Below are 23,872 nucleotides of genomic sequence, written 5' to 3'. Positions count from 1 at the left end.
ATGTAGATGTTGCTAAATAAACAAATAGAATAATAAATACAGTAAGCAGTTTTGCACAGCTCTTTGGGGATGTGGAGCCTGTACGGAATTAAGTTTTGCTTTTCCCCCCTTTGCAAATAGCTTATAGTATAGGCAATAACATACGGCAGAGTTCTTCAACTTTGGGTCCTTACATGTTATTAGTCTGCAATTCCCATCATCCATGGCCATTGGGCTAAGCTGGCTGAGGCTGATGGGAAATATAGTCTAACAACATCTGGAGACCCAAGGTTGAAAAAGGCTGGCACAAGGAACTGCCTAAACTGAGTCACACCATTGGTCTATCTCGGCCAGAATTGTCTATGCCAGTGTTTCCCAACCACTGTTCCGCGGCACACTAGTGTGCCGCGAGATGTTGCCTGGTGTGCCGCGAGATGTTGCCTGGAGGGAGGCGGGCGAGTCGGGCGGCGAGAGGCGGGGCGGCGGCGGCGAGGAGAGGCCGCCCAGCGCGGGGCTCTCGCCGTCTGCCTGCCTGGCTGCCTGCGAGCTCGGCGGGCAGCGCCTCCGTCCGCAGCGCCCGCCTCGCGGCTCTCATTCCCTGCCCCTGCCAAAGCTCACCCAGCCAAGCCGCGCTCTCCTTCCTGCCTCGCTTTGCTTCCTCCTCCCCCCCCCACCCCCAAAGCTTGGAGGTTCCCCGGCAAGGGGGAGGAAAAAAAATTGAAACTTACACTTTCGTGCGTCCCTCCCGGCGTGATGCTGCGCGCTGACGTCACAGGGCTGTAATGGTGGTGTGCCTCGAGATTTTTTTCATCAAACAAGTGTGCCTTTGCCCAAAAAAGGTTGGGAAACACTGGTCTATGCTAACTAACAGCAGTTCTCCAGGATTCCAGGGAGCTTACGGTCTTACGCAACAAATCATCTTCCCTAAAGGTTGGACTTTTCATGGTAGGGAAAGTGATGGCGAAGTGTGGGGTAACACTCGCTTTGACACATCAACATCTAACCGGCCTTCAAGCAAATCAGGATGAATTCTCAATACATAGGTCATCTAGAAACCCTACCTAGAACATGGGGTCTTCTACATGCAAATCAGATGCTATGTTCCGTTTCCCATACCCCCAACAAATCACAAGATACAGAGATGTATATTCTATTAATCCAACCAGTCAGTTGACTAAACTACTCGTTATGCAGACCATTTCAACAATGCTGATATCTGGTGAGGGGCTGTGCCCCTTTCTCCAACAGGGATTATTTCCAGGTTTCCCGTTTAGCTGAATTCGGCCTTCAGTGAACAGTGCCAAAAGCTGCCTCAGCTTGCGGACGTGCCCTTCATGGTGTGTCCGAGACCCCAGTTCATAGATTTAAGCTTTGGCCTGGACTCTGAACACAGACTCGGGGAGTTTCCTCTTCCAGCTATTGTCTCCTACCTCCTGCCTAGCAGCGTGAAGCTTGCTACCGCCACAGCACGGTGCTGCTTAATGAACAGCGATACTATTTTATGAGGCCAAATAATAAAAACACGGGCAAATTGCTCTACCACCCCACTGCCAGAGGTGCCATTGTCAGAAGTCTATGGTGACCCCCTTCAAACGACTGAACAAAAGCCAAACTAAATGTTATATGCAGGGGCACCTCTGACCTTTTCTCTGCCTTCCACTTTCTCTTGGGTCTTCCCTCCTCCCCAATCCATCCTTGCTGCCAAGAGGTCCAGCGACAGACATTAATTTGCAAAGGTAAACATACATCTGGAACCCCATGAAAGGGGAAGCAGCCGAGGGGGTTGCAGCATAAAAACAGTAGGTGGGGGAAGAGTTAAGCGCTCTTTTCCTTCCCCAGCCGCTCCCCAGGCAGGATTCTCTACTGAAACTGCTTTTCCTTAGAAAAAGCAACAACCGGAGTCTAAGTGACACATATACACGTAATATTCTATTCCTATACCGTATGGGCCCTTCCAGAATTTTCTTAAATTGAGCATTAATCATGTTTTGTGCTTATGATGGTACCGGGACAGTTATACGCATTGCTATTTTTCCAGAAAAAGAGATGCTGGAACACCTCCCTTATTCTCTTATAATGGCAATGGCACACATCTGAGAGGTGCCGGAACCAGGCAGAGGGCCTTCTTGGTAGTGGCTCCCACCCTGTGGAATGCCCTACCATCAGATGTCAAGGAAATAAACAACTATCTGACTTTTAGAAGGCATCTGAAGGCGGCCCTGTTTGGGGAAGTTTTTAATGTTTGATGTTTTATCATTTTTTTGTTATTATTAATAATATTCTGTTGGGAGCCACTCAGAGTGGCTGGGGAAACCCAGCCAGATGGGATGGGGAATAGATAATAAATTATTATTATTATTATTATTATTATTATTATTATTATTATTATTGAGTTCTGGTGAGTTCCGGCTGGAAAAAAGCCCTTGTTACACGCAATCTCATTTTCAAAATTGTTTGCGCCTGCAAACATTTCTAGACGAATGTACTGCTTTGTTTCCATTTGGTACATGTCTTGTAGCTTCCAGCTCAAATCCTGGAACTTTTCTTACAACGGGCAATGTGTGTGTTGTCTTGCTTTTGTTGCGCTACAGAGAGAGCTCCTCCAGAGGGCAACTAGGGATGCATCACAGAACCACTAACAAAGTGGAATGATGCTTGGTTGGTCTGGTATAAATTCACTACTAATTCACAACTTTATGGCAGCAACAGCATGCAGCAGAATACACCCACAGACAAAACCAACCCCGCCATTCTGGAGGGCCTCTGTATCGTTGCAGATGTTGAGGGGTTATCCCAAATTCTATATAGTCCATTAATAACAATTATAAAAAGATGTGATTCCCAGCACTCTTAACAAACTGCAGCTCCTGGGGTCCTTGGGGGAGGGGGGAGCCATGTGCATTCAATGTACATTGTGGATGTCCCCAGAGTTGCTATTCCATTTCCACCTTCAAGCAGAACAGCAGTGGCTGTGCGCTGCTAAATCACCAGTGTTTAGAAGCGTGTGGATAGTTAAACATCTACAGTGGTGCCTCGCAAGACGAAAAGAATCCGTTCTGTGATTCTCTTCGTCTAGCGGTTTTTTCGTCTTGCGATGCAAGCCCATTGACGGATTAGCGGATTAGCGCTATTAGCGGCTTTTAGCGGCTTATCTGCTGATTGGATCAGCTGATAAGCGGCTTAGCAGCTTAGAAAAGGGAGGGGGGAGGGAAAAAAACCAGCAAGAACTCACAAGACATTGTCGTCTTGCGAAGCAAGCCCATAGGAAATTCGTTTTGCGAAGCACCTCCAAAACGGAAAACTCTTTCGTCTAGCGAGTTTTCTGTCTTGCGAGGCATTCGTCTTGCGGGGCACCACTGTACTGATGAATCGTTCAGAAAGGCCCAGGCTTCTCTGGAAGCCTCATGATATAGCCAGACTGTGTAGGTAGGTCTCACCTGGGATGGAGCTTGTAGACGGAGCCATCGACGCCCACTGTGATCTTCAACATGTCCTCACACCTGCTGTCTCTCATGCGGTTAATGACACCGGCCAGCCCGGCTGAGCACATCTGCGCAGCCCTCGTAGAGACGCTCTCGCACGCCATACGGACAATGTCACAGTCTGTTACAGAGGGCAACAGCCCAAAGGATGTCAAGATGTTGTAAATCTGCTTACGGTCACCGGGATCACTGGGAACGACAAGTACAAGGGCTCTCACTACTGTCATCGTGGAGGGGGCTGGCGTGTTTCATCGCCCCAGGTCTCAACGGAAAACCAGAAGAAGGAGGCCACAACCAACCTGTGCGCTTCATCTCATATAACTGATATGCGCTTCATAAGACTGGGGGGGAGAGAGAATGTGGTGGCTGTGGACCAGGTGCTAATGCAATTTGTTGCCTCCTAGCAGGAGAAGAGCAAGGGCTTGTGGGGCACAAGTTACAACCACCATAGTGGAGGTTGTTTTGAATATTACTCCATGGGATGGGTTTCACCATGCTGTGAGCCACTTGGATGCGGTATGCCTCTGAATGCCAGTGGCTGGGAATCCAAAGTGAGAAGAGCGCTGTTGTGCTTCCAGGCTTCCTGTGGCATTTGGTTGGCCACTGTGAAAACAGGATGCTGGAAAAGATGGGCCATTGGCCTGATCCAGCCGGCTTCTCCTATATTCCTATGTTCTTAATGTAGAAGCCGAATGTGAGCAGCTTAGTTCTGTCCATACAGAGCAGGAACAGAACTCTTTGAGGGCCTTACTCTTGTCCTTGTTAATTTTACTCATTTGATTTCTTCCAGCTGACTTCTGTGAACCCCCAACTGACCCACAAGAGCCTGGAAGAGATAATTGGAGCCACAAGAGCCGGCCAGGTGAGTCAATGCCCAGTGTCCAGGGTGGGCTGCTTGCCCAGATCTACTAGCCTTAAATGGCAGCACAGTCTAGGCGGCTCCTAATGTTGGCCAGCCCTTTCCTACTCTAAATTTTCCAACCAGTGGGAATGCAACCACTGTGTGCTAGCATCTGAGGATGTTCAGACTAAAGAGATGAACTACTTGTGCTGGATGGTAGTGGAATTCCTCAAAAGACGTTTACATAAGAAGCTGCCTTACATTGAGTTGGGCTATGGGTCCATGCTGCTTAGTATTGTTGATGCTCTCCAGATTTTTAAGCGGTTGTACCTGAAGAGGCCAGGGATTAAACCTGGGACCTTCTGCATGTAAGCAGATGCTCGACCATGAACAATACCCCTTTCAAGGTTAAGTCCCTGGATGGTTAAGTCTAGTCCAAGGCGACTATGGTGTTGCGGCACTCATCTCGCTTTCAGGCCAAAGGAGCCGGCGTTTGTCCACAGACAGCTTTCGCAGTCATGTGGCCAACAGGAGTAAACCGCTTCTGGCGCAATGGAACACTGTGACATAAACCAGAGTGCACGGAAACGCCATTGACCTTCCCGCCACAGTGGTACCTATTTATCTACTTGCACTGGCGTGCTTTCGAACTGCTAGGCTGGTAGGAGCTGGGACAGAGCAACAGGAGCTCACACCATCGCACGGATTTGAACCGCCGACCTTCTGATCAGCATGCCCAAGAGGCTCAGTGGTTTAGACCACAGCGCCAAGAGAGCTCTGTTAGCAATTCCTCATCACTTGACAAAGGTCTGAGGTGGCGGGGGGGGGGGAATCATGGTACAGTTTCAAATTGGATTAGGGACTGCGTGTTGAGGTTCTTGCATTACAGGGTTTCAGATTAGATGACCCTCAGGGTCCCTTCCAACTCTACCATACTCTGATTCTATATTTAGGAATATAGGAAGCTGCCTGATACTGAATTAGGCCATTAGGCAGCGGGGAAGAGAAGCAGAAGACCAGGAGGCTCCAGAGCGCAGAAGTGGGTCCCTTGTTGGCGGTGTGGGCTTTGGAAATGCCCTACAATGCCTAACCCTGACACCAACCCTGGGCAGGTAAAGAGAGAGAACGAAAAGAAATACCTTAAAGAAACATACTACCTTTCAATTTGTGAGATAAAGCGAGTTTCAAAAGATCCTCTGGTTTTTAGCTTCTCTGTTGCTTCTCCATTGAAGAGCAAGTTTTCATTGACAAGTTTTAGCAGCACTAGCCGTACGATCTCTCCCATATACTTTCCTCCTATGATCTTCTCATACCTGGGGAAAGGGAATATTAAATCACTGGTACATGTCGTTTGGGGTTAGGGGCAGGACTTGTTAGATGACATAATTGCAGCTTGTTTTAGCAAAACCCTCTCAGGTATCAAGAGCGATTGTTCAGCAATAGATGCTATTTTCTCTGAGCTGCAGGAAAAACAACCACCTCTCCCTCTTTGCTGGACTCTGCACATTTTTCTCGCCAGCAAATATGTGCAGGGGAGTATGAGCCAGCTGCATCTCAGAGGATCCCACAACTGCGACACATGCCTTACTCAGGCCTTTTGGGATGCTACAAGGACCAGAAAGCAACTCCATGGATGAAATGCAGTCACTATGCCTAGATTCAGATCATGTTCCCACTGTTAAAGAGTTTCTCCACGCACACCAACCAATTCCCACATCTGCTTATAAAATTAGTGTGAACAGAGATCACGTTCGCCATAGGGAATATCCCCCCCCCCCCGATTTCAAACCATCCATGAGCTGCGCTTGGCTGATAGGGCTGGGCCAGCCTTCCCCAACCTGCTGGTGCCTTCCAGATGTTTTGGATTCCAACCCCCATCCTCTGACCATCGGCTGTGAGAAGGCAATGAGAGATGGAGTCTGACAACATCTGGGGAGTACTAGGTTGGGGGTGCCTCATTAATGACCGCTCAAAGGTATCCTCTCTGTCTCATTCACAATGAGAAGTGTGAAACTCAAGAAAGCAATAAACATTAATTTTATCAGTCATATTCCTTACAGCTGCTGACCGGGGTTAAGTGAGGTCTCATCCACCACACGATCATACTCCAAGAGGAACTCGTCCAGCTCCCCTGATGCTCCAAAGGCTCCCCATTCGGTGTTTACACACATCCGACCTACATCCCCTTCCACAAGCTCTACATTCTGCATCTCTTCCATGTAGCAAGCGTTGCAACCTGTGCCTGGTAGAATGGAAACACAGAGAGAATTCACCACGTTTGGACAATGCACGAGAGTCACATAGGAAACTCTGGCACAACCTTCATATGCAATTGTTCTAACAGTTCTTACATATGCAGTTGCTGTGTGTGTGTGTGTGTGTGTGTGTGTGTGTGTGTGTACTGTGAAATCACTTCAAAATTCTTCATGAGAAGCAAGTCATAAATAACACCATAACAACAACCACCTTTCTTGTTGTTCATGGTGAGTTTTCCAGCAGGAAAGTCTCAGGGCGCAAATGAACATAATGACTGACAGGTGACATCAGATGACTTCACGTGACTGGCTAGCAAGTGGAGTTTGCTGGAAAGCTTAGGCTTCTCTATGGGCTACTGCAAACATATAACACTGATTCTGAAAGAGCTGCATTGGCTGACTATATGCTAGTGAACCTGCTTCAAGGTACAGAGACTTACAAAGCCTTATACTACCTGAGGTTGGGATACCTGAGACAATACCTTGTCCTGGATAGGCCTGTCCATTTGTTAAGATCCACCAAGGAGACTTTCTTGGCTGTGCCATCTTTAATTGAGGTCTACAATATGGCAACACAGCGGGTAGCCTTCTTGATGGTGCCACCCTGGTTTTGGAACTCCCCCATGTGATATGACTGGCATCTACTCTACTAAGCTTTAGAAGCCTACTGAATTCCTGGTTCTTTGGCCAGGCTTTTAGTAGAATCTGATGCCAGTATTAGTGTTTTTAGTTGTCTGGCTGTGACCCACCTGCTTTTCTTTACGTGATAGATAGTTAGACAGACAGACAGATAGGTTGGCCAGATTGATTGATTGATTGATTAAACAATTGATAGATCAATAGATAGAGTTCCTTTGAATTTAAATAGACAAGAACTATATATCTAATGATCACCAATAATGCACCAGTGGGAAGCCGTGACGGACCTACATTTTGGGGGGGCCAGAAGCTTGAACTGCCATGGGCCCCCCTTCGCAACCAACAATGAGGTCTGGGTAACCACTGTTATCCTCTTCAGTGGGGTTGTTCCGTGACAGATCACCGCACCTTTACAACATCTGTCAAACTTTGGGGTTGTTGAAATATATATAACATCGTGCCACTCAAATTGTCGTGCCACTCAAATTGGGTCAACTAGGCAGGCCCAGATTTTTTTAAGCAATGTGGACCAAAGTTGCTTGTGGGCCCCCTCAGGAATCAGGGCCCTTGAAGCTTAAGCTTCATTAGTTTTATAGTAGATCCGTCTCTGGTGTGAAGACTGCTGAGAATGGCAATAGCCAATGCATTGTTTCAGCTTTAACCTGTCTGCTGGTATCTAAGGCCATTATCTTTTTTTTTTTTTTAAAAATGCATTTTTATTGAAGTTATACACAAAAAACAGATATATATGAAAATACAGAGAAAAAATTACAAAGAAAAAAAAGAGAAAAAAAAACAAAAACCACACATCCGAAAAAAGAAAGACACACAATCTGAACTTCCCTCCATCCTTTTGATAAGTATCAAATATCTCCTTCCATTACGTATTTGATTTTCAATCTATAGTCTTAAATTCACTCGCTGGTCGTATTGTTCTAACCCCGTCAATTCACTTTAAGCATTTATTCCAATATATTTCCAAAATTTACTCCAATTTTTCAGAAATTTCTGTTCATCCTGATCTCTTATTTTACCTGTTAGTTTGTCAAGCTCAGCATAGTTTACCATTCTAATCTGCCAGTCCTTTATGTTGGGGATGGTTTCCACTTTCCAATATTGTGCCAACATAATTCTCGCTGCTGTGGTGGCGTAGAGGAATATCGTCCTATCTTCCTTTTTAATTTCTTTATCCATCATTCCCAACAGGAAGGCTTCAGGCCTCTTGGGAAAGGTATACTTAAATATTTTTTTAAGTTCATTATAAATTAATTCCCAAAAGCCTTTCACCTTTTTACATGTCCACCATAAATGATATAGGTCACCCTCCACCTCGCCACATTTCCAGCATCTCTTATCCTTTAATCTATACATTTTGGCCAATTTCACAGGGGTATGGTACCATCTATATAGCATCTTCCAGATATTTTCTCTCAATGCCATACATGCTGTGAACTTTATGTTACAATTCCAAACTTCTATCCACCTTTCAAAATCAATGTTATAACCAAAGTCAATTGCCCATTTAATCATTGCCTCCTTCACCTCCTCATCTTTTGTGTACCACTCTAGTAATATATCATAAATTCTGGACAGGGTTTTATTTTTGCCTTCTATTACTTCTATACTAAATTTTGATTTTTTATCATCAAAACCCGCCTTCCTCTTATCCTCTTTTAACAAATCATTCACCTGGTGGTATTGCAGCCAACCAGTGAATAAATTTTTTATTTCTTCATAAGGTCTGAGTTTGGGCCCTTGGTCAGTTTTTCTTAACATTTCTTCATAGGTGGCGTTTATCTCCTCCATATTTATTTTCTTAATCGTTAAGGCCTCTATTGGTGAAATCCACCATGGGGTCTTTCTTTCGAGGAGGTTTTTGTTCCTTTCCCATGCTTGATATAATGGTCCCCTAAAAATATGATCTAAGAAACTCTTGTGAACTTTCACTTTCCCATACCAAAGGTACGAATGCCATCCGTACCAATTATTAAAGCCTTCCAGGTCCAGTAGCTCTCTATTCTCCAGTTTTATCCAATCTTTTACCCAATATATACAAGCCGCTTCATAGTATAAACTTAGGTCCGGGAGAGAAAAACCCCCTCTTTCTTTTTTGTCTATCAAAATTTTCATTTTTATCGGTGGCCTTTTCCCCTGCCAAATATACTTTGCCAAGGCTCTCTGCCACTCTTTACATTGTTTTAGGCCTTTAAGTATGGGGATGGTTTGGAATAAAAATAACATTCTAGGCAGAATGTTCATTTTAACAACAGCTATCCTCCCCAAAAAGGAGAGTTTCATCCTCCCCCAAATTTCCATGTCTTTCTTTATACTCCTCCAGGTGGCATCGTAATTATCCTTGTATAAATTTATGTTCTTAGCTGTAACCCAGATCCCAAGATATTTCACTTTCTTAGCTACCGCAATTTTGGTCTTTCTTTCTAGATCTATCACTTCTTCCTTTGTTAAATTTTTAACTAACATTTTGGTTTTGTTTTTATTTACCTTAAGTCCTGCCACGGCTCCAAATTCGTCAATTTTTTGTAAAGCTTCTTTTACGCTGTTTTTTGGGTCTTCTAAGGTTAGTACAATGTCATCTGCGAAGGCCTTGATTTTGTATTCCCTCTTTCCTACCCTGACTCCTGTGACTTCTGTTGCCCCCCTCAGTCTCTCGTTTAGTATTTCTAATACTGTTATAAACAATAGAGGGGACAGGGGGCAGGGTATCTAAGGCCATTATCAACGTTGTTGTTGGCATCTGTCTGTCTCTGGGGGTGAAGTCAAACTGCTGCGTTAGCAGTACCAAAGTGACCTCCCCAGAGTGCAGGCCTGGAGGTCCTGGGCTGCCCAGATGACAAGTCCCCACCTCCCTCGGTCTTGCTGATGTGATCCAAAGGAAAGCAGAGCAATGTATTTGATACCAGTTTGGCTGCAGGAGCTGCCAGAAGAAGGCATATGCCATCCAACCGTCTTAGGGACTCCACTTGGGATTTGTGTAGAGCTTACTCCTTAGCCTTTTCTTCTCCTGAAGATATTCCCACAAGGCAGTGGAGGTTTAGGATCAGAGTTTTCCTTCTCCTAAATGGGCTGCCATACCAGGTTGACAAGTCCCATCTGCCCCTCACTTTCCTCTACAGCATGTACAGAAACCGCCTTCTTGACCATTGGGCCCACTATTGATCTTGTCCACTCAATCTGCCCAAGCCTGTATTCACACACAGGGGAAGTCCCTAACTCACCAAGACCCATTGCCTACCCTCACTTGGCTTAGCCGGCAAGTCAAATCTGTTTCCCAGGGTGTGGTCGCTGTCGCATTCTGACAGCTTCTAGGAGCCACAGGTGAGGGCTGAGTGCAGGGTGGGGACCAAAGGTGGACAAGTACCCCAGAAGGAGCATGACATGTCCCCCACAAGTGTTAGAAACAATGGCTTTCACGAGAGACACAGCAGATGCTTTGTATACAGGTGGTCCCAGGTTAAACCCCCAGTAGCTTCAATTGAAAGGATCAGGTAGCAAGTGATGAGGAAGACCCTCTGCTTAAGACCTTGGTGAGCAGTAATAATACACAATGCTGGGCTAGATTGTACAAACTGGCTGACCTGTATAAGGTAGCTTCCTACATCCCACAGAAAGCTATGTCCAATAAATAGAAATAAGGATTAAAGCCCCAGTTTGAAGCTGATTGTGCCCAGGTGCATATTAAAGGGAGAGGTGACCTACCCACTATCATGCCAACTTCACATTGGTGATCCTCATAGTAGCAGGATATCATCGTTGCCACTGTGTCATTGACCATTGCGACTACGTCCATCTCAAAGTCCTACAAAGGGGTGGAAAGCAGCACCGCAATCAAAGTTCAGGAGAAGAAACCCAACTAAGAGATGCACAGATGGAACAGGTAAAAAGGTAAAGGACCCCTGGACGGTTAAGTCCAGTCAAAGGTGACTATGGGGTTGCAGTGCTCATTTCGCTTTTCAGGCCGAGGGAGCCGGCGTTTGTCCACAGACAGCTTTCTGGGACATGTGGCCAGCATGACTAAACTGCTTCTGTCTGGCACAACAGAACACCATGACAGAAACTAGAGCGCACAGAAATGCTGTTTACCTTCCCACCACAGCAGTACCTATTTATCTACTTGCACTGGTGTGCTTTCGAACTGCTAGGTTGGCAGGAGCTGGGACAGAGCACCGGGAGCTCACCCCGTCACGGGGATTCGAACTGCCAACCTTCTGATCAGCAAGCCAAGGAGGCTCAGTGGTTTAGACCACAGCACCACTCACGTCCCCAACAGATGCAAAAACTCTTCACCATGGAATACTATAGTGCCATAATACTCTTGGGAAACTGGAAGTAAGGTCTGTGTGTGGATAAAACACGTGAAAGGAAGGAAGGGTGGCTATGCACACTGCAGCACATGATGCGGGTGAGACTCCAGGCACTCGCCATTGCATCTTGCCCAGAAGTATTGATACATGCAAATTTGGATAGGAACATTTGTTGTAGTTGTTTAGTCGTTTAGTCATGTCCGACTCTTCGTGACCCCATGGGCCAGAGCACGCCAGGCACTCCTGTCTTCCATTGCCTCCCACAGTTTGGTCAGACTCATGTTGGTAGCTTCGAGAACACTGTCCAACCATCTCGTCCTCTGTCGTCCCCTTCTCCTTGTGCCCTCCATCTTTCCCAACTTCAGGGTCTTTTCCAGGGAGTCTGCTCTTCTCATGAGGTGGCCAAAGTATTGGAGTCTCAGCTTCAGGATCTGTCCTTCCAGTGAGCATTCAGGGATGATTTCCTTAAGAATTGAGAGGTTTGATCTTCTTGCAGTTCATGGGCCTCTCAAGAGTCTCCTCCAGCACCATAATTCAAAAGCATCAATTCTTCGGCGATCAGCCTTCTTTATGGTCCAGCTTTCACTTCCATACATCACTACTGGGAAAACCATAGCTTTTGCTATATGGACCTTTGTTGGCAAGGTGATGTCTCTACTTTTTAAGATGCTGTCTAGGTTTGTATAGGAAGATAGGAAGCTGCTTTTGGGGTCCATCAAGCTCAGTATTGTCAACACTGACAGCCAGAAGCTCTCCAGGATTTCAAGCCGGGGGAGGGGGACTTTCTCCCTCAACCTTACTTGGAGATGTGAGGGATTGAACCTGATGTTCTACTGCTGAGCCATGGCCCTTCCCCAAATCTGTCAATCCTTTAAGGATAAGTGGCGACCATTTTGTGCACATCCAATTGATGCACGACTGCCAATGCACAGGATCTTTTGTACCCAGAAGAGGGCAGAACAGGGGCAGAACAGGAGTGAATGGGGCAGAACAGGGCTGGGTGGGCTTTTGCAGACTCTGTTGACACACCCAGGGGCCAGGAATGGAAACCCTGCGCAAAATGGTTGCCACCTGTACCTGACACCTTTGGCTAGGAGCTTCTCCACACTTAACTTTTGCCCTGCTCGTTCCACGTACAGGCCTGCGCTTTGCCAGACCATGTCTGAGTGCTCTTCTTTTTGTCCCAGAACTTTCCCTGCAAAAACCCATTCTCTAAAGCTGAAGGACAACAAACAGCAATTCAGGTTTTCAGCAGAATCAGCTTTGATTCAGCTGTTAAGAGTGGGTTTTCGGAGGGAAGGCTCCAGAGCAAAAAAAGAAAGAGTTTTCGGACACAGAACTTTAAAGCATGGATCGTGCTGAGAAAGTATGGAGGAAATGTAAGTCTGGAATAAGCCCAAAGTTAAAAGAAGCAGATAAGATATGGTGGGAAAGAACCTGTGCTAGAGACTCTATTGAAATGCTGCCACTCACTGCATGAGCTAGATGACAGATGGACAGACAGACTGACCTGGTATAAGGAGCTTCTTACAGTCTTACGAAGCAACTGAGGAGAAATAATGAACTGAACAGCACAACACAGTTTTCATCTCACCCCTCGCCGTTTGATAGCATCTCTCAAAAGCCCAACTACGTTGTTCCCTTCAGCTCCTGACGCTTTGAAGCCTTTAGTCCAGTTCAATAGGATCCCCTGCAGACCGAGAGATTTAAAGGATCAGAAGAAACATCCTGAAATAAGCAAAATCTCTTTGGTGAAAATTATCCCTGCATTGGGTCAATGTGATGTAGTAGTAGTAGTAATAATAATAATAATAATAATAATAATAATAATAATAATAATAATATATAATATAATAATCATAATCATAATCATTAACTGATGTGTGGAAAGCAACAGGATAACAACTGGAGCAATGGACAGGTGTGGAAAAGCACCCTTCCAGAATCTGGAATGATTGTACATGACTATCAGTGACACATGTGACATCTTTCTGCATGATGCTTCTGCTATAAATTCTGAAAAGTTGTTGATTTGCTGTTCATTTGGACAGTGCTGCCTGGGGCTGATGGGAGTTGTAGTATTCCCCCTGCCTGGAAGTGCTATTTTGTTATGTTACTTACATTCATCAGGCTACCATTATACATGGTTCAGTGGCTCAAATGAACAACTCATGCAGAAAGAGAGAGCATTGAGAAGGGAACCCCCTTCCCAAATCCCACCTTGTCGAGGTCTTCGTGTCGAACAGGGAAGGAAAACGTGAAGCCAAGAGGTAGCTTTTTGTGTTTCATCTGATGTTTGTCTAGGAAGTCGGAGATGCATTCTGAGATGTAATCAAAGAGCTGGGGAAGAAAGACACACACACACACAAAAGTCCATTGCTGTTTGCGGGGAAAGGAAGGGAAAACGTTCAGCAATCTCCCTTAGCATTCCACAAGCAGTTCTGGAGGAACATGGAGGAATGGATGAATCTGTCAATTTCGCTCACTCTGCAACATGTCTTTGATGCAATAATAGTGTGTAAGTGGTGGGTTTATACTGTTCACACATAATTCTGCTTTATTCGCTGTTCTGTAAGGCTTCCCCAATGTCATTGCACAGCTGTCCCCTGGAGGGGCACTCTTGTGCTGTAGTGCAACAAAAATGGGAAAGCACAGAACCTGGAAAGTTTGTGGCATAAAAAGTAACATGATTTCACCGGAAAACTATGAGGCATGCATTGATTGGAAGCGAAGCAATATGTCTGCCCCCTCTCTTCCATCTGTGCGTGCCTTGTATCATCCCCAAATCTCCTCTGGAGGGGCGGATTTAGAGGGCACGCAGAGGGAGGAGAGAGGGTGATAATTGTGTTGCACAAGGAGAAATCCTTGCGCCGGTGGAATGACCTGTTCAGCGCTACGTTGACTCCAACATTTTATGTCTAACCATTTTTTCTCGTGGCATAAGCATTCATGGAATAGAGCCCACTTCATCAGATAAAAATGGAGTCAAATGAGTTTGTCTTGCAATGCAAGATCACAGTTCGGGTTTAGACAAAGAGTATGTCAATTGTCCTGGACAGTTGGAGACTTCTGTGGAAGGTTCTGAATTGAGAGTGAGAGCCATTATTTGAAAGGGTTTGAACTCAGGTCCAGGCCAGGCCCAACATTTTGCCCAGGGGACTACATTGCCTCTGCGTCTGACAATGTGGCCTCCCTCCTTCCCAAGGGCAAGCCTCCTCCTGAACACCTGCAAGTCATGATGCAATACGTAACCTGGTTGATTTCACCTGCTCATCTGACTCACCATTTCTGCTGTTCCCGTCATGGCATCCTCCGGTATGGAATACATCTGGTGCTTCGTCTTCACATTCCATTGTTTTTCTTCACCTTCACCCACTTTCACCAGCATGACTCGGAAATTGGTGCCCCCGAGATCCAAAGACAGAAAATCTCCCACCTCTGCAATCCCAGAGTGTGACATGTCAGTTTAGTCTTTGGGAGACCACCTGGGCTAGGTTGCCTTGTACACAGATCCTAGAAGAACCCAACTCAACTGTAGGATTGTAATTAAGAGGCAGAGTGATTCATGTCAACACCTATGCTGATGGGGTGCTTGCCTGACTTCTATTTTCTAAAGGCAAGTGTGTAAGAAAAAGCTGAGGGAATCGCCATTTATGACCAGTGGTGGGCGGCTGGGGACCACTGGAATTGGTAGGACAGAATGGGCACCTGGGCCATTGCATAGATGAATATAGTGTGAGCCTTGTTCTTAAGAAGGTGGAAGCTATTTCAGGAATTAGCCCACCAGAATCCATTGTCGAGCTGAAAAGCTTATTGGGCATGGTACAGTGTTGAGGCAGATTTCTACCAAAACTGGTAAACATACTACACTGCTTAAATCAGGCATTGCCAAACTTGGCCCTCCAGTTGTTTTGGGACTACAACTCCCATCATCCCTAGCTATCAGGACCAGTGGTCAGGGATGATGTTTGGCCATGCCTGGCGTAAATGAGTAGAGGAGCATCCTAGCCAAGCTCAAATCCCTTTTTGTGGAACAAGAAAGACTCACACTTAAAGGGCTTAGTCCTTTGTAGAAACCGAATTGTCATTCCTGCTGAGATGAGACAAGATGTCCCAGTGAAACTCTGTGAAGGGTACCAGGGCATCATCAAATATAGAGAGTGTGCAAGACTATGACTGTCTACACATTGCCAGCTTAAATATTTTTCCGCTGTATTTCACACCACATTCATAAATCATTGTACGCATCAATATGATTTGATGTGTTTCCCAGTCACCCGCCGTCTGTCCACATCAGTGGGCAGAAGGGTGTGTGTGGATGTGCTTATGGAATCAAATCAGATTGTAGCTAGTTTGGTGAGAAATGCAGCAAACCACAGTGATTCTCAAGAAACTATGGGTGGATATGGATTGCGGTTAACATTATGTATACACAGCTTCACAAACCAGCAATGGAAGCACACTGGGTGAATAGTAAATGGGAGTGTGTACACAGCACTCAGGAAGTGGGCATATATAACCTTGATTCCTAAGAGCTAGTTAAGAACTATCAACCTATATCTTTGTTGAATAACAATTTTAAACTTTTTGCAGATATATTAGTTAATTAGGCTGAAAGCTGTATCAAAAAAGGAAATCCATCAAGATCAGGCCAGATTTTTGCCAGGAAGACAAATGAAAGATAATATTAGAAATATAATTGATGTAACAGAATTTTTAAAAGTGAGAAATGAAAAACAAGCAACCTTAATGTTTTTAGACAGAGAAAGCATTTGATAATGTCTCCTGGGACTTTATGTTTAAAGTTTTGGAATACATGAGTTGTAGAGACACTTTTATAAAAGGAGTCAATGCAATATATACAGAATAGTCAGCAAAATTGATAATAAATAATGTATTAACTGACAACTGTAAAATAGCTAAAGGAACTAGACAAGGCAGCCCGCTGTCACCTTTATTGTTTATATTAGTTTTAGAAGTTTTGGTGCAAAGAATAATATGTAATCAAGAAATTAAAGGAATAAGGGTGGGACAGAGACAATATAAATTAAAAGCATTTGCAGACAATGTGGTGATATCTGGAGAAGAACCAATAGAGTCAATTCCGAAAACACTAGAAGAGATTAAAAAATGCAGAAATAGCAGGTCTTAAAATTAATAAGGATAAAACCAAGCTCCTGGTTAAAAACATGAATGATGAGAGTAAAAATAAATTACAAAATACTGTATTTTTCGCCCCATAGGATGCACTCCCCCCCCCCAAAATGAAGGGGAAATCTGGGTGCGTCCTATGGGGCGAATGCAGGCTTTCGCTGAAGCTTGGAGAGCGAGAGGGGTCGGTGCGCACCGACCCCTCTCGCTCTCCAGGCTTCAGGAAGGCATCCGCAGCCTAGGCAAGCATATAATTATGAAAAATTTGTACAAAATATGGGATAAATATAACATTTATTGGATACTAAAATGCTACTTTGGTTTTCACCTTTGGAAGCCATAGTGGTGAAAAAGAAAAATATGATGGAATTTATTGAAATTTGCTAAGAGAGGAGGGTGGAGAATTTAAATTATAAGAGTTTAAGGATTTATCAGGGATGGTAACAACATGGTTACAATATCATCATTTGAATGAAGTATTTAAAAAGGATATGAAGCAGGAGTTTGGGGAACAACTATCACAACTAGAGAGAGATCTGTTAAACTGTAATGTTAAAGTGATATCTAAGATGTATAAGATGTTATTGAAATAGGAAACAAAGAGCGAACAAGTGAAATCTTCAGTGTTACATTGGGCAATAGATATTGGTCATAACATAGAAATAGAAGCATGGGAACAATTATGGAATACGGATATAAAATTTACAGCATGTTATGGTTTAAGAGAAAATTATATGAAAATGTTATACAGATGGTACCTAACACCTAGTAGATTGGCAAAAATGTATAAATAAAAATCGAATATGTGTTGGGAAAGGTACCTTTTTCCATATGTGGTGGTCTTGTAACAAGGTTAAAGCTTATTGGGAAATGATATATAATGAATTGAAAAAGCCTTTTAAGATAACATTTGTAGAAAAACCCAGCAGCTTTTCTTTTGGGAATTATGGGATCAGAACTACCTAAACAGTATAGAAATTTATGTATGCAACCACAATTGCAAGAATGTTATTTGCCCAAAAATGGAAGGAAGAAAAGGTCCTGAAGAAAGAAGAATGGTTACAGAAATTAATGGAGTATGCAGAAATGACAAAACTTACTGGATGAATAAGAAATCAAGATAACATTTTTTTAGAAAGGAATGGAAATGGTTTATTGAGTATTTACAAATAAACTGTAAACAGATCAAGATATTGGCAGGACTATTGTAAAAACCTGCAGTTTCAAAAACATATCTGAGATATATATGAGAATAGATGATTAGAAGAATAAGATAATTTGGAGTATGCAGGAAAGGATGAAAATAAATGGAAAGAACCACAGAAAGAGGGGGAAGGGAGTCAAAGTCTGAAATGTTAGAATTATGGCTGAATAATTGTTGTAACGTTTATAAATAAAATTATATATAAAAAAGAAAATAGTGATGTTTCTGCCACTAGAATAGAGCCACTCAGCAAAAGAAACCACTTTTACTCCCTTACCGGACAGACCTTAGAAAAGAGTTGGAACAGACATTTATGAATTACATGAGCATAAGTACCTGGTTGCTACGTATATAGACTATTTTTCTAAGTATCTAGACATAGCACACATGTTTGATCTTACAAATTCTACCACCATCAGTTGTATTTGTCAGACAGGGGTGTCCTGATGAACTTGTAACAAATAATGCCCCACAATTTGCAGAGAAGGAGTTTTCCCAGTTCACAAAGAAATGTAATTTTAGCCACATTGCCAACACTACCTACAAGCCAATGGGGAGGCACAAAGAGCAATCCAAACCACAAAGCAGAGCCTGAAAAAAGAAGATCCATTTCAAGTGAGTGATAGAGCAACTGCAATTAACGCAACCAACAGCCCAGCATAGTTGTTAATGGGTCAACAACAAAGAACTAGTTCTGACCCTGGAAACAGACCTGTATCCCCAGTGGCCTGATCTGAAGGAAGTCCATGTAGCAGATAAAAAGGCAGAAAAGCCTATATAAGTTACAGTTTGATAAACACTACCGGGTAAAAGCATTACTAAAACTACATCCTGGTTCACAGGTGAAAATAAAACTTGACAATCAGAGGTGATGGTCAGAGCCAGGGGCAGGGGCACTATTTGACACCACAATCCAATGCTGTAATGACCAACAGTGATACATTTAGAAGGAGAAGACACTTGAGACTTGTGCCAAAATCATATCCAGCCATACAATCAACCAACAAGTTTAAGGACAGAGCTAGCAGGAGAACAAAGCTTCAATAGACCAAGATCCTGAAACATCAGCAGTGCGGATCAGGAAAGGCACAATGCAGAGACTAATCATTCTTTGGATAGGAATAGCAACCAATTACAGAGCAGAATAACCCCCAGGTGCTATTAGAGCTGACTGACAGTCTAGTCATCACCTCAGGGCAGTGGCGTAGCGTGGGTTGTCAGCACCCGGGGCAAGGCAAGTAATTTGCGCCCCCTAACCCATGGATTTGCGCCCCCTAACCCGTGGATTTGCGCCCCCTAACCCTACCCCCCAGATGTTGCGCCCAGTGCGGCCGGCCCCCCCTGCACCCCCCACGCTACGCCACTGCCTCAGGGTACAAAAGTTACTAAGGGTTGTTCATGCAGCTCATTGTTTTGCTCAGTTGTTTGTAAATGGGATCCTGAAAGGGCGGGCTATGGCATGGGAAGTGAAACTAGATTAGGACTAAAGCGCAAATAAGTTCTGCATTAGTGAGTTTATTAGGGCTACTGTATAGTCACTTTTACACCATAAAAGAGTTACTGTTAATCTACTGCAGTCTCTGACATTCATTAAATGGGCCAGCAACCTAGAATGAGAACATCTCAATTATAGTAAACATTGGATCAGAGTCAGGGCATAAGAGTTCAGAAGACATACTAGCAGAAGTGGTTCGCTGGATGGGGTGGAGCCACAATGCTAGCTTCCCAGTAAGTGGGTCACTGTTGCTTCCTGGAAGGAGAAGGGGTGAAGAAGCAGTAAAGTCAGTGCAGCACAAATGCACCGGCAGAACCAATTCACGGCCCCTGCCAATGCATTTGCATCATGCCAATCTCCTTGCCACCTCTCCTCTCCCCCATTCCATCCTGGTAAGCAACAGTGACTCACCTGCCAAGAAGCCCTGTTTGGTGAGCTGCTTCTGGACAATAGCATGGTCATGGGGAACATTTGGCCATTTAGATGCTGTTGGAGTACAACTCCCATTATCCCTGGCCATTGCCCAGGTTTCCTGTTGCCTAGATGAAGGGAATTGAGTTGAGCAACTTCTAGAGGGCCACAGGTTACCTACCCCTATGCTAGTATCCTTGGGTTGGTTTTAGATCAGACCTCCTGAGCTGCACCAAAATGATATGACCACCATTGTTGCTTACCTGATCCCTCAGGGGTAGAGCGTACATAAGTGGGCAGCATCTTCACAGAGGCTTCCTCATGTGTCTCCAGCTTCAGGCCCCGATCCATTTCCTTCTGCATCCGATGCATCACCTTCTTCAGATCCTGTTCCTGTAGCCGGAATTCTGAGAGGATCTGCTCCACCTACATGAGAAGACACACAAGCAAATGTCCAAGAAGATGGGTACAGTATAGCATGTGTCAACAGAGTCACTTAAAGGGTGCAGGTGGAGTCTGCATGCCACCACTTCATGTTGTAATGATACCTTCAACGCTTGTCCTATATTAAACTCCTGCTAGAATTATGTAAGGATTTGGGTGTCCTCGTGAACAGGGTCAATGCACTCTACCTATCACCACTGGCCTTCATTTGCTGTTTATGTAGAAAACAGTAGGTCAGCATTTCTGATCCAAAAAGGGTGCCAATTCTCAGACTCGAGCCAGCTTTTTATCTGCCCTATGCATAGCCCACAGGACAGTCAAGGGGCAGCAGCTCTTATACTCCAAGAGATTGTGGTCTGGAATTTCCATGTTTTGTTCACTCATTTTATCATTATTATTTGCTGCGAATCCCAGTCAACTGCACTGCTAGCCTTTTCCATTCCAGTGCTTTCTCTGTCATCCTCCCAACTTTTTTAGACCTGATTTGTGGTTATCTTTTTCCTATGCTAAAAAGGAACTGCAACACTAACATGTCTAGTGTGGAGTGGCATAGCTGACAATTCCATCGAGGATTTTCAAGGCCATTGTGCCTTTAATTAATAGAGACTCTCTAAGTATCCATATTTTCCAGGGATAGTCCTGGATTTACAGAAGCTGTCTCAGTTTCTGAACTGATCCCGGAATGTCCAGCTTTTCCTTAGGATGTCCCTATTTTCACCAGTGAAATATTGGAGGGTATGGAGTTATGCAACCTTCGAGCCAAGGAGATAAGTAACAACTTTTAGAAGACATCGGAAGGCAGCCCTGTATAGGGAAGTTTTTGAATGTTTAATGTTTTGTTATGTTTTTATATATGTTGAAAGCTGCCCAGAGTGGCTGGGCCAACCCAGTCAGATGGACAGGGTATAAAATTATATTTATTATAATTACGGAATAGGGTGTTCCTATTTTCATCGGAGAAATGTTGCAGGGTATGTTAGTAGCTTCCTCCCTGCAGCTTCTGCCCATTGCATTACTTCTTGTTTAGCAACATAGCAGCATCGCTTCATTCCAGCTTAATTATTCAGTGCCTGTCCCTGAACTTAGATGGATCAGTTGTCTGACCTGATACAACCAGCTCCAACATAAAGTGATGTGTGTGTGTGTTAAGCCTCCCCCGGGAATTACTCGGACCCACATCCTGCTCTGGAGATGAATGCCTCTGAATAACAGTTGTTAAGAATCACAGAAGGGGAAAGTGCTGTAGTGCTTAAATTCTGCTTCTGGTGTGGGCTTCCCATAGACATCTGGTTGGCCACAGTGAGAGAAGAATGCTAGACTAGGTGGGCACCTGGTCTGATCTAGCAGGACTCTTTAATGTCTTGCTAGACCAGTGTTTCCCAAACGTTTTTGGGCAACGGCACACCTGTTAGCCGGAAAAAAATCTCGCGGCACACCACCATTAAAGCCCCGCCCCGTGACGTCAGCGCGCAGCGTCACGCCGGGAGGGACGCACAAAAGCGAAAGTTTTTTCCCTCCCCCTTGCCGGGGTGGGAGGAGGCAGCAGAGCGAGGGCAGCTGAGGCGGCGGCGGGGAAAGGAGAGGAGGAACGCGGCGCGGCAGCGAGCTAAACTCGGAAGGAGTAACCAAGTGTTAGACGGTTGGGAGGCAGAGATGGGCTGCTGAAGGCAAAAAGGAGGCGACCCGTTCTCCCGGAGGTTGATTTCTCTGAGTCTCGGTAGAGAGTGTGTCCGCAGGAAGGGATCCTCCCTTTTGCGCGCGCTGCCCCGCCGCTCGGCACCACCACCGCGGAGCCGCCCCCGGCTCGACGCGGATCCTCGCCGCCGCCGCCGCCTCTCACCGCCCGACTCGCCCGCCTTCCTCCCACGGCACACCAGCCGATGTCTCACGGCACACTAGTGTGCCGCGGAACACCGGTTGGGAAACACTGTGCTAGACATCAGAAGGACTTTTTTATGTCCTGCTTAACATCAGTTGTAGAGCACTTGCTTTGCACACAAAAGGTTCCAAATCCCTGGCATCTTCCAAATCACACTGGGAAAGAACCCTGCCTGAAACTCTGGGAAACCACAGTGAGCAAGATGTTTCACATGTTCTTAGTGGGATATCACTGCAATAATGCAATGACTTGTACTTGCAAAATCACATTGAAAAATCAGAACTCCTATTAGAATAAACCGTTATAAATACTGAAATACTAAATAAGATGAATAACAATGTGTAACAGAAAAAGAAGTAGAAAGTTGGTTTAAACGTGTGTGAAAGAAAGCAATAGAAGTGTAAAGGAATTGCAATTGAGTAGATTGGAAGTCTAACACAAGGGTGGGGTGAGGGATGGTGGTGGGAAAAGGAAGTATCTGTGGGATTGAGTGTGGGTATGTATGAATATTTTTAAGGATTGTATGAAATGTATGTTTGTCTGTATATTCGTAATATGTATGTATTAATGCTGAATTATTTTAATAAAAATAATAATAATGGAATGACTTGTAATAATGGCAACACACATACATGCATTATCGAAGATAATGTGCTTCATCTACAGTTAAGAATGCACAAGCATGTTTTTAAAAAATCTCTCTTCCTTGCCTCCATATGCTCTCTTATGTTATGCAAAAGTATAATTGCTGCCAAACAAGAGAGTTTAGAAGGCGTAAGTCAGCACTTCATCAATGGGGGAGAAAGAAACACCAGGAAAACTCCAACCTCACATACTCTCCACACACAACTCCGACAACCACTATTTGGAAATGTGGATTTAAATCTTTGCCCCACATTTTTTCACTCTAAATCCAAGTTCTATATTTACCCAGAAGATCAGTGCCTAAATTAGCAGCCAAAGGACCTTGGGTCTTCTATTTTTAGCTTTTGGTTAGATGCCAGGTCTAAAAAGGGAAATTTAATTGATCAGCTCACTTGCTTAAAACTGGTGCAACAGGAACTAAATATAGTACAAACTCTAAATATTGACATTAGTTTTGGTATTTCATTTTTTTTGTAGCCAAGTGGCCTGGGATGGGGTTGAGAATGCAATTGGGCAACATAGCATGCAACCTTTCATCACCTCTGTGATGGGGCCATCCAAAACGCTGTGTAAAGGGAAATGCTTTCACAATCACATCCATTCCTTGGCATCGTAATTCCATTCATATTAGTGACACTTGCTAACTGCTGCATATCCTAATTCAGAATGATACTTTTCCCTGAGAGAATTCTGCCTTTCTTTCAGATGCAGCACACTGACGCAAAAGAGCTGAGACAAGGCATAATATAAGAAGAACTCTGTTGGTTAACTAACAGAATGTTAGTTTCCAGCAGCGGGTTGCCAGGCATCCTCAAGAACTCACCTCAATCCATGGAAGCCACTGTTGCCAACCAGAGCATTGCTAATCTCCAGCCCTGTTGACCTGTACTAGTTGCGTGCTATGCATGCATGCCTTCAGGTTGAGTCCTGCCCAGATTTGGCTTTCGGCATATCCCTCAGAGTGTGCTTAGCATGACTTGTGTTGGAATGCCCAAAGCTCAGTTTGGTCCATTGCATTCACATAATGGGGTTTGCACAGACTGATGCACCTGATGGAAATCAGGACACACCAGCTAAGAATTGTGAATGCCTTCCGTCTGCCTATCTACCATATTTGCCTTCTTC

At 44.6% G+C, this 23,872-nt stretch overlaps 1 protein-coding gene across 7 annotated transcripts in view; it reads right to left on the bottom strand.

Moving 5' to 3' along the window:
* The window catches only part of GCK (glucokinase), a 53,141-nt gene that overhangs the window by 3,417 nt on the left and 25,852 nt on the right, over positions 1-23,872 (bottom strand). For 5 of the 7 annotated variants that reach the window (XM_081171737.1, XM_081171739.1, XM_081171740.1 and 2 more), the window contains 8 exons: positions 20,043-20,205; positions 14,802-14,956; positions 13,739-13,858; positions 13,113-13,208; positions 10,914-11,013; positions 6,361-6,544; positions 5,460-5,615; positions 3,417-3,650 (listed from right to left, as the gene is read on the bottom strand). In XM_081171737.1, coding sequence (XP_081027863.1) covers positions 3,417-3,650; positions 5,460-5,615; positions 6,361-6,544; positions 10,914-11,013; positions 13,113-13,208; positions 13,739-13,858; positions 14,802-14,956; positions 20,043-20,205 — 1,208 coding nt within the window. Of the gene's footprint in view, positions 1-3,416; positions 3,651-5,459; positions 5,616-6,360; positions 6,545-10,913; positions 11,014-13,112; positions 13,209-13,738; positions 13,859-14,801; positions 14,957-20,042; positions 20,206-23,287; positions 23,528-23,872 lie in introns of those variants that run through there. The other 2 variants (XM_081171741.1, XM_081171742.1) reach the window with 2 other exon arrangements.

The sequence above is a fragment of the Podarcis bocagei genome (assembly GCF_964188305.1).
Source record: "Podarcis bocagei genome assembly, chromosome: 15".
In the NCBI taxonomy this organism is placed as follows: domain Eukaryota; kingdom Metazoa; phylum Chordata; class Lepidosauria; order Squamata; family Lacertidae; genus Podarcis; species Podarcis bocagei.
Note: the sequence above shows the minus strand (reverse complement) of the source record. Positions and strands in the feature narration are given on the sequence as shown.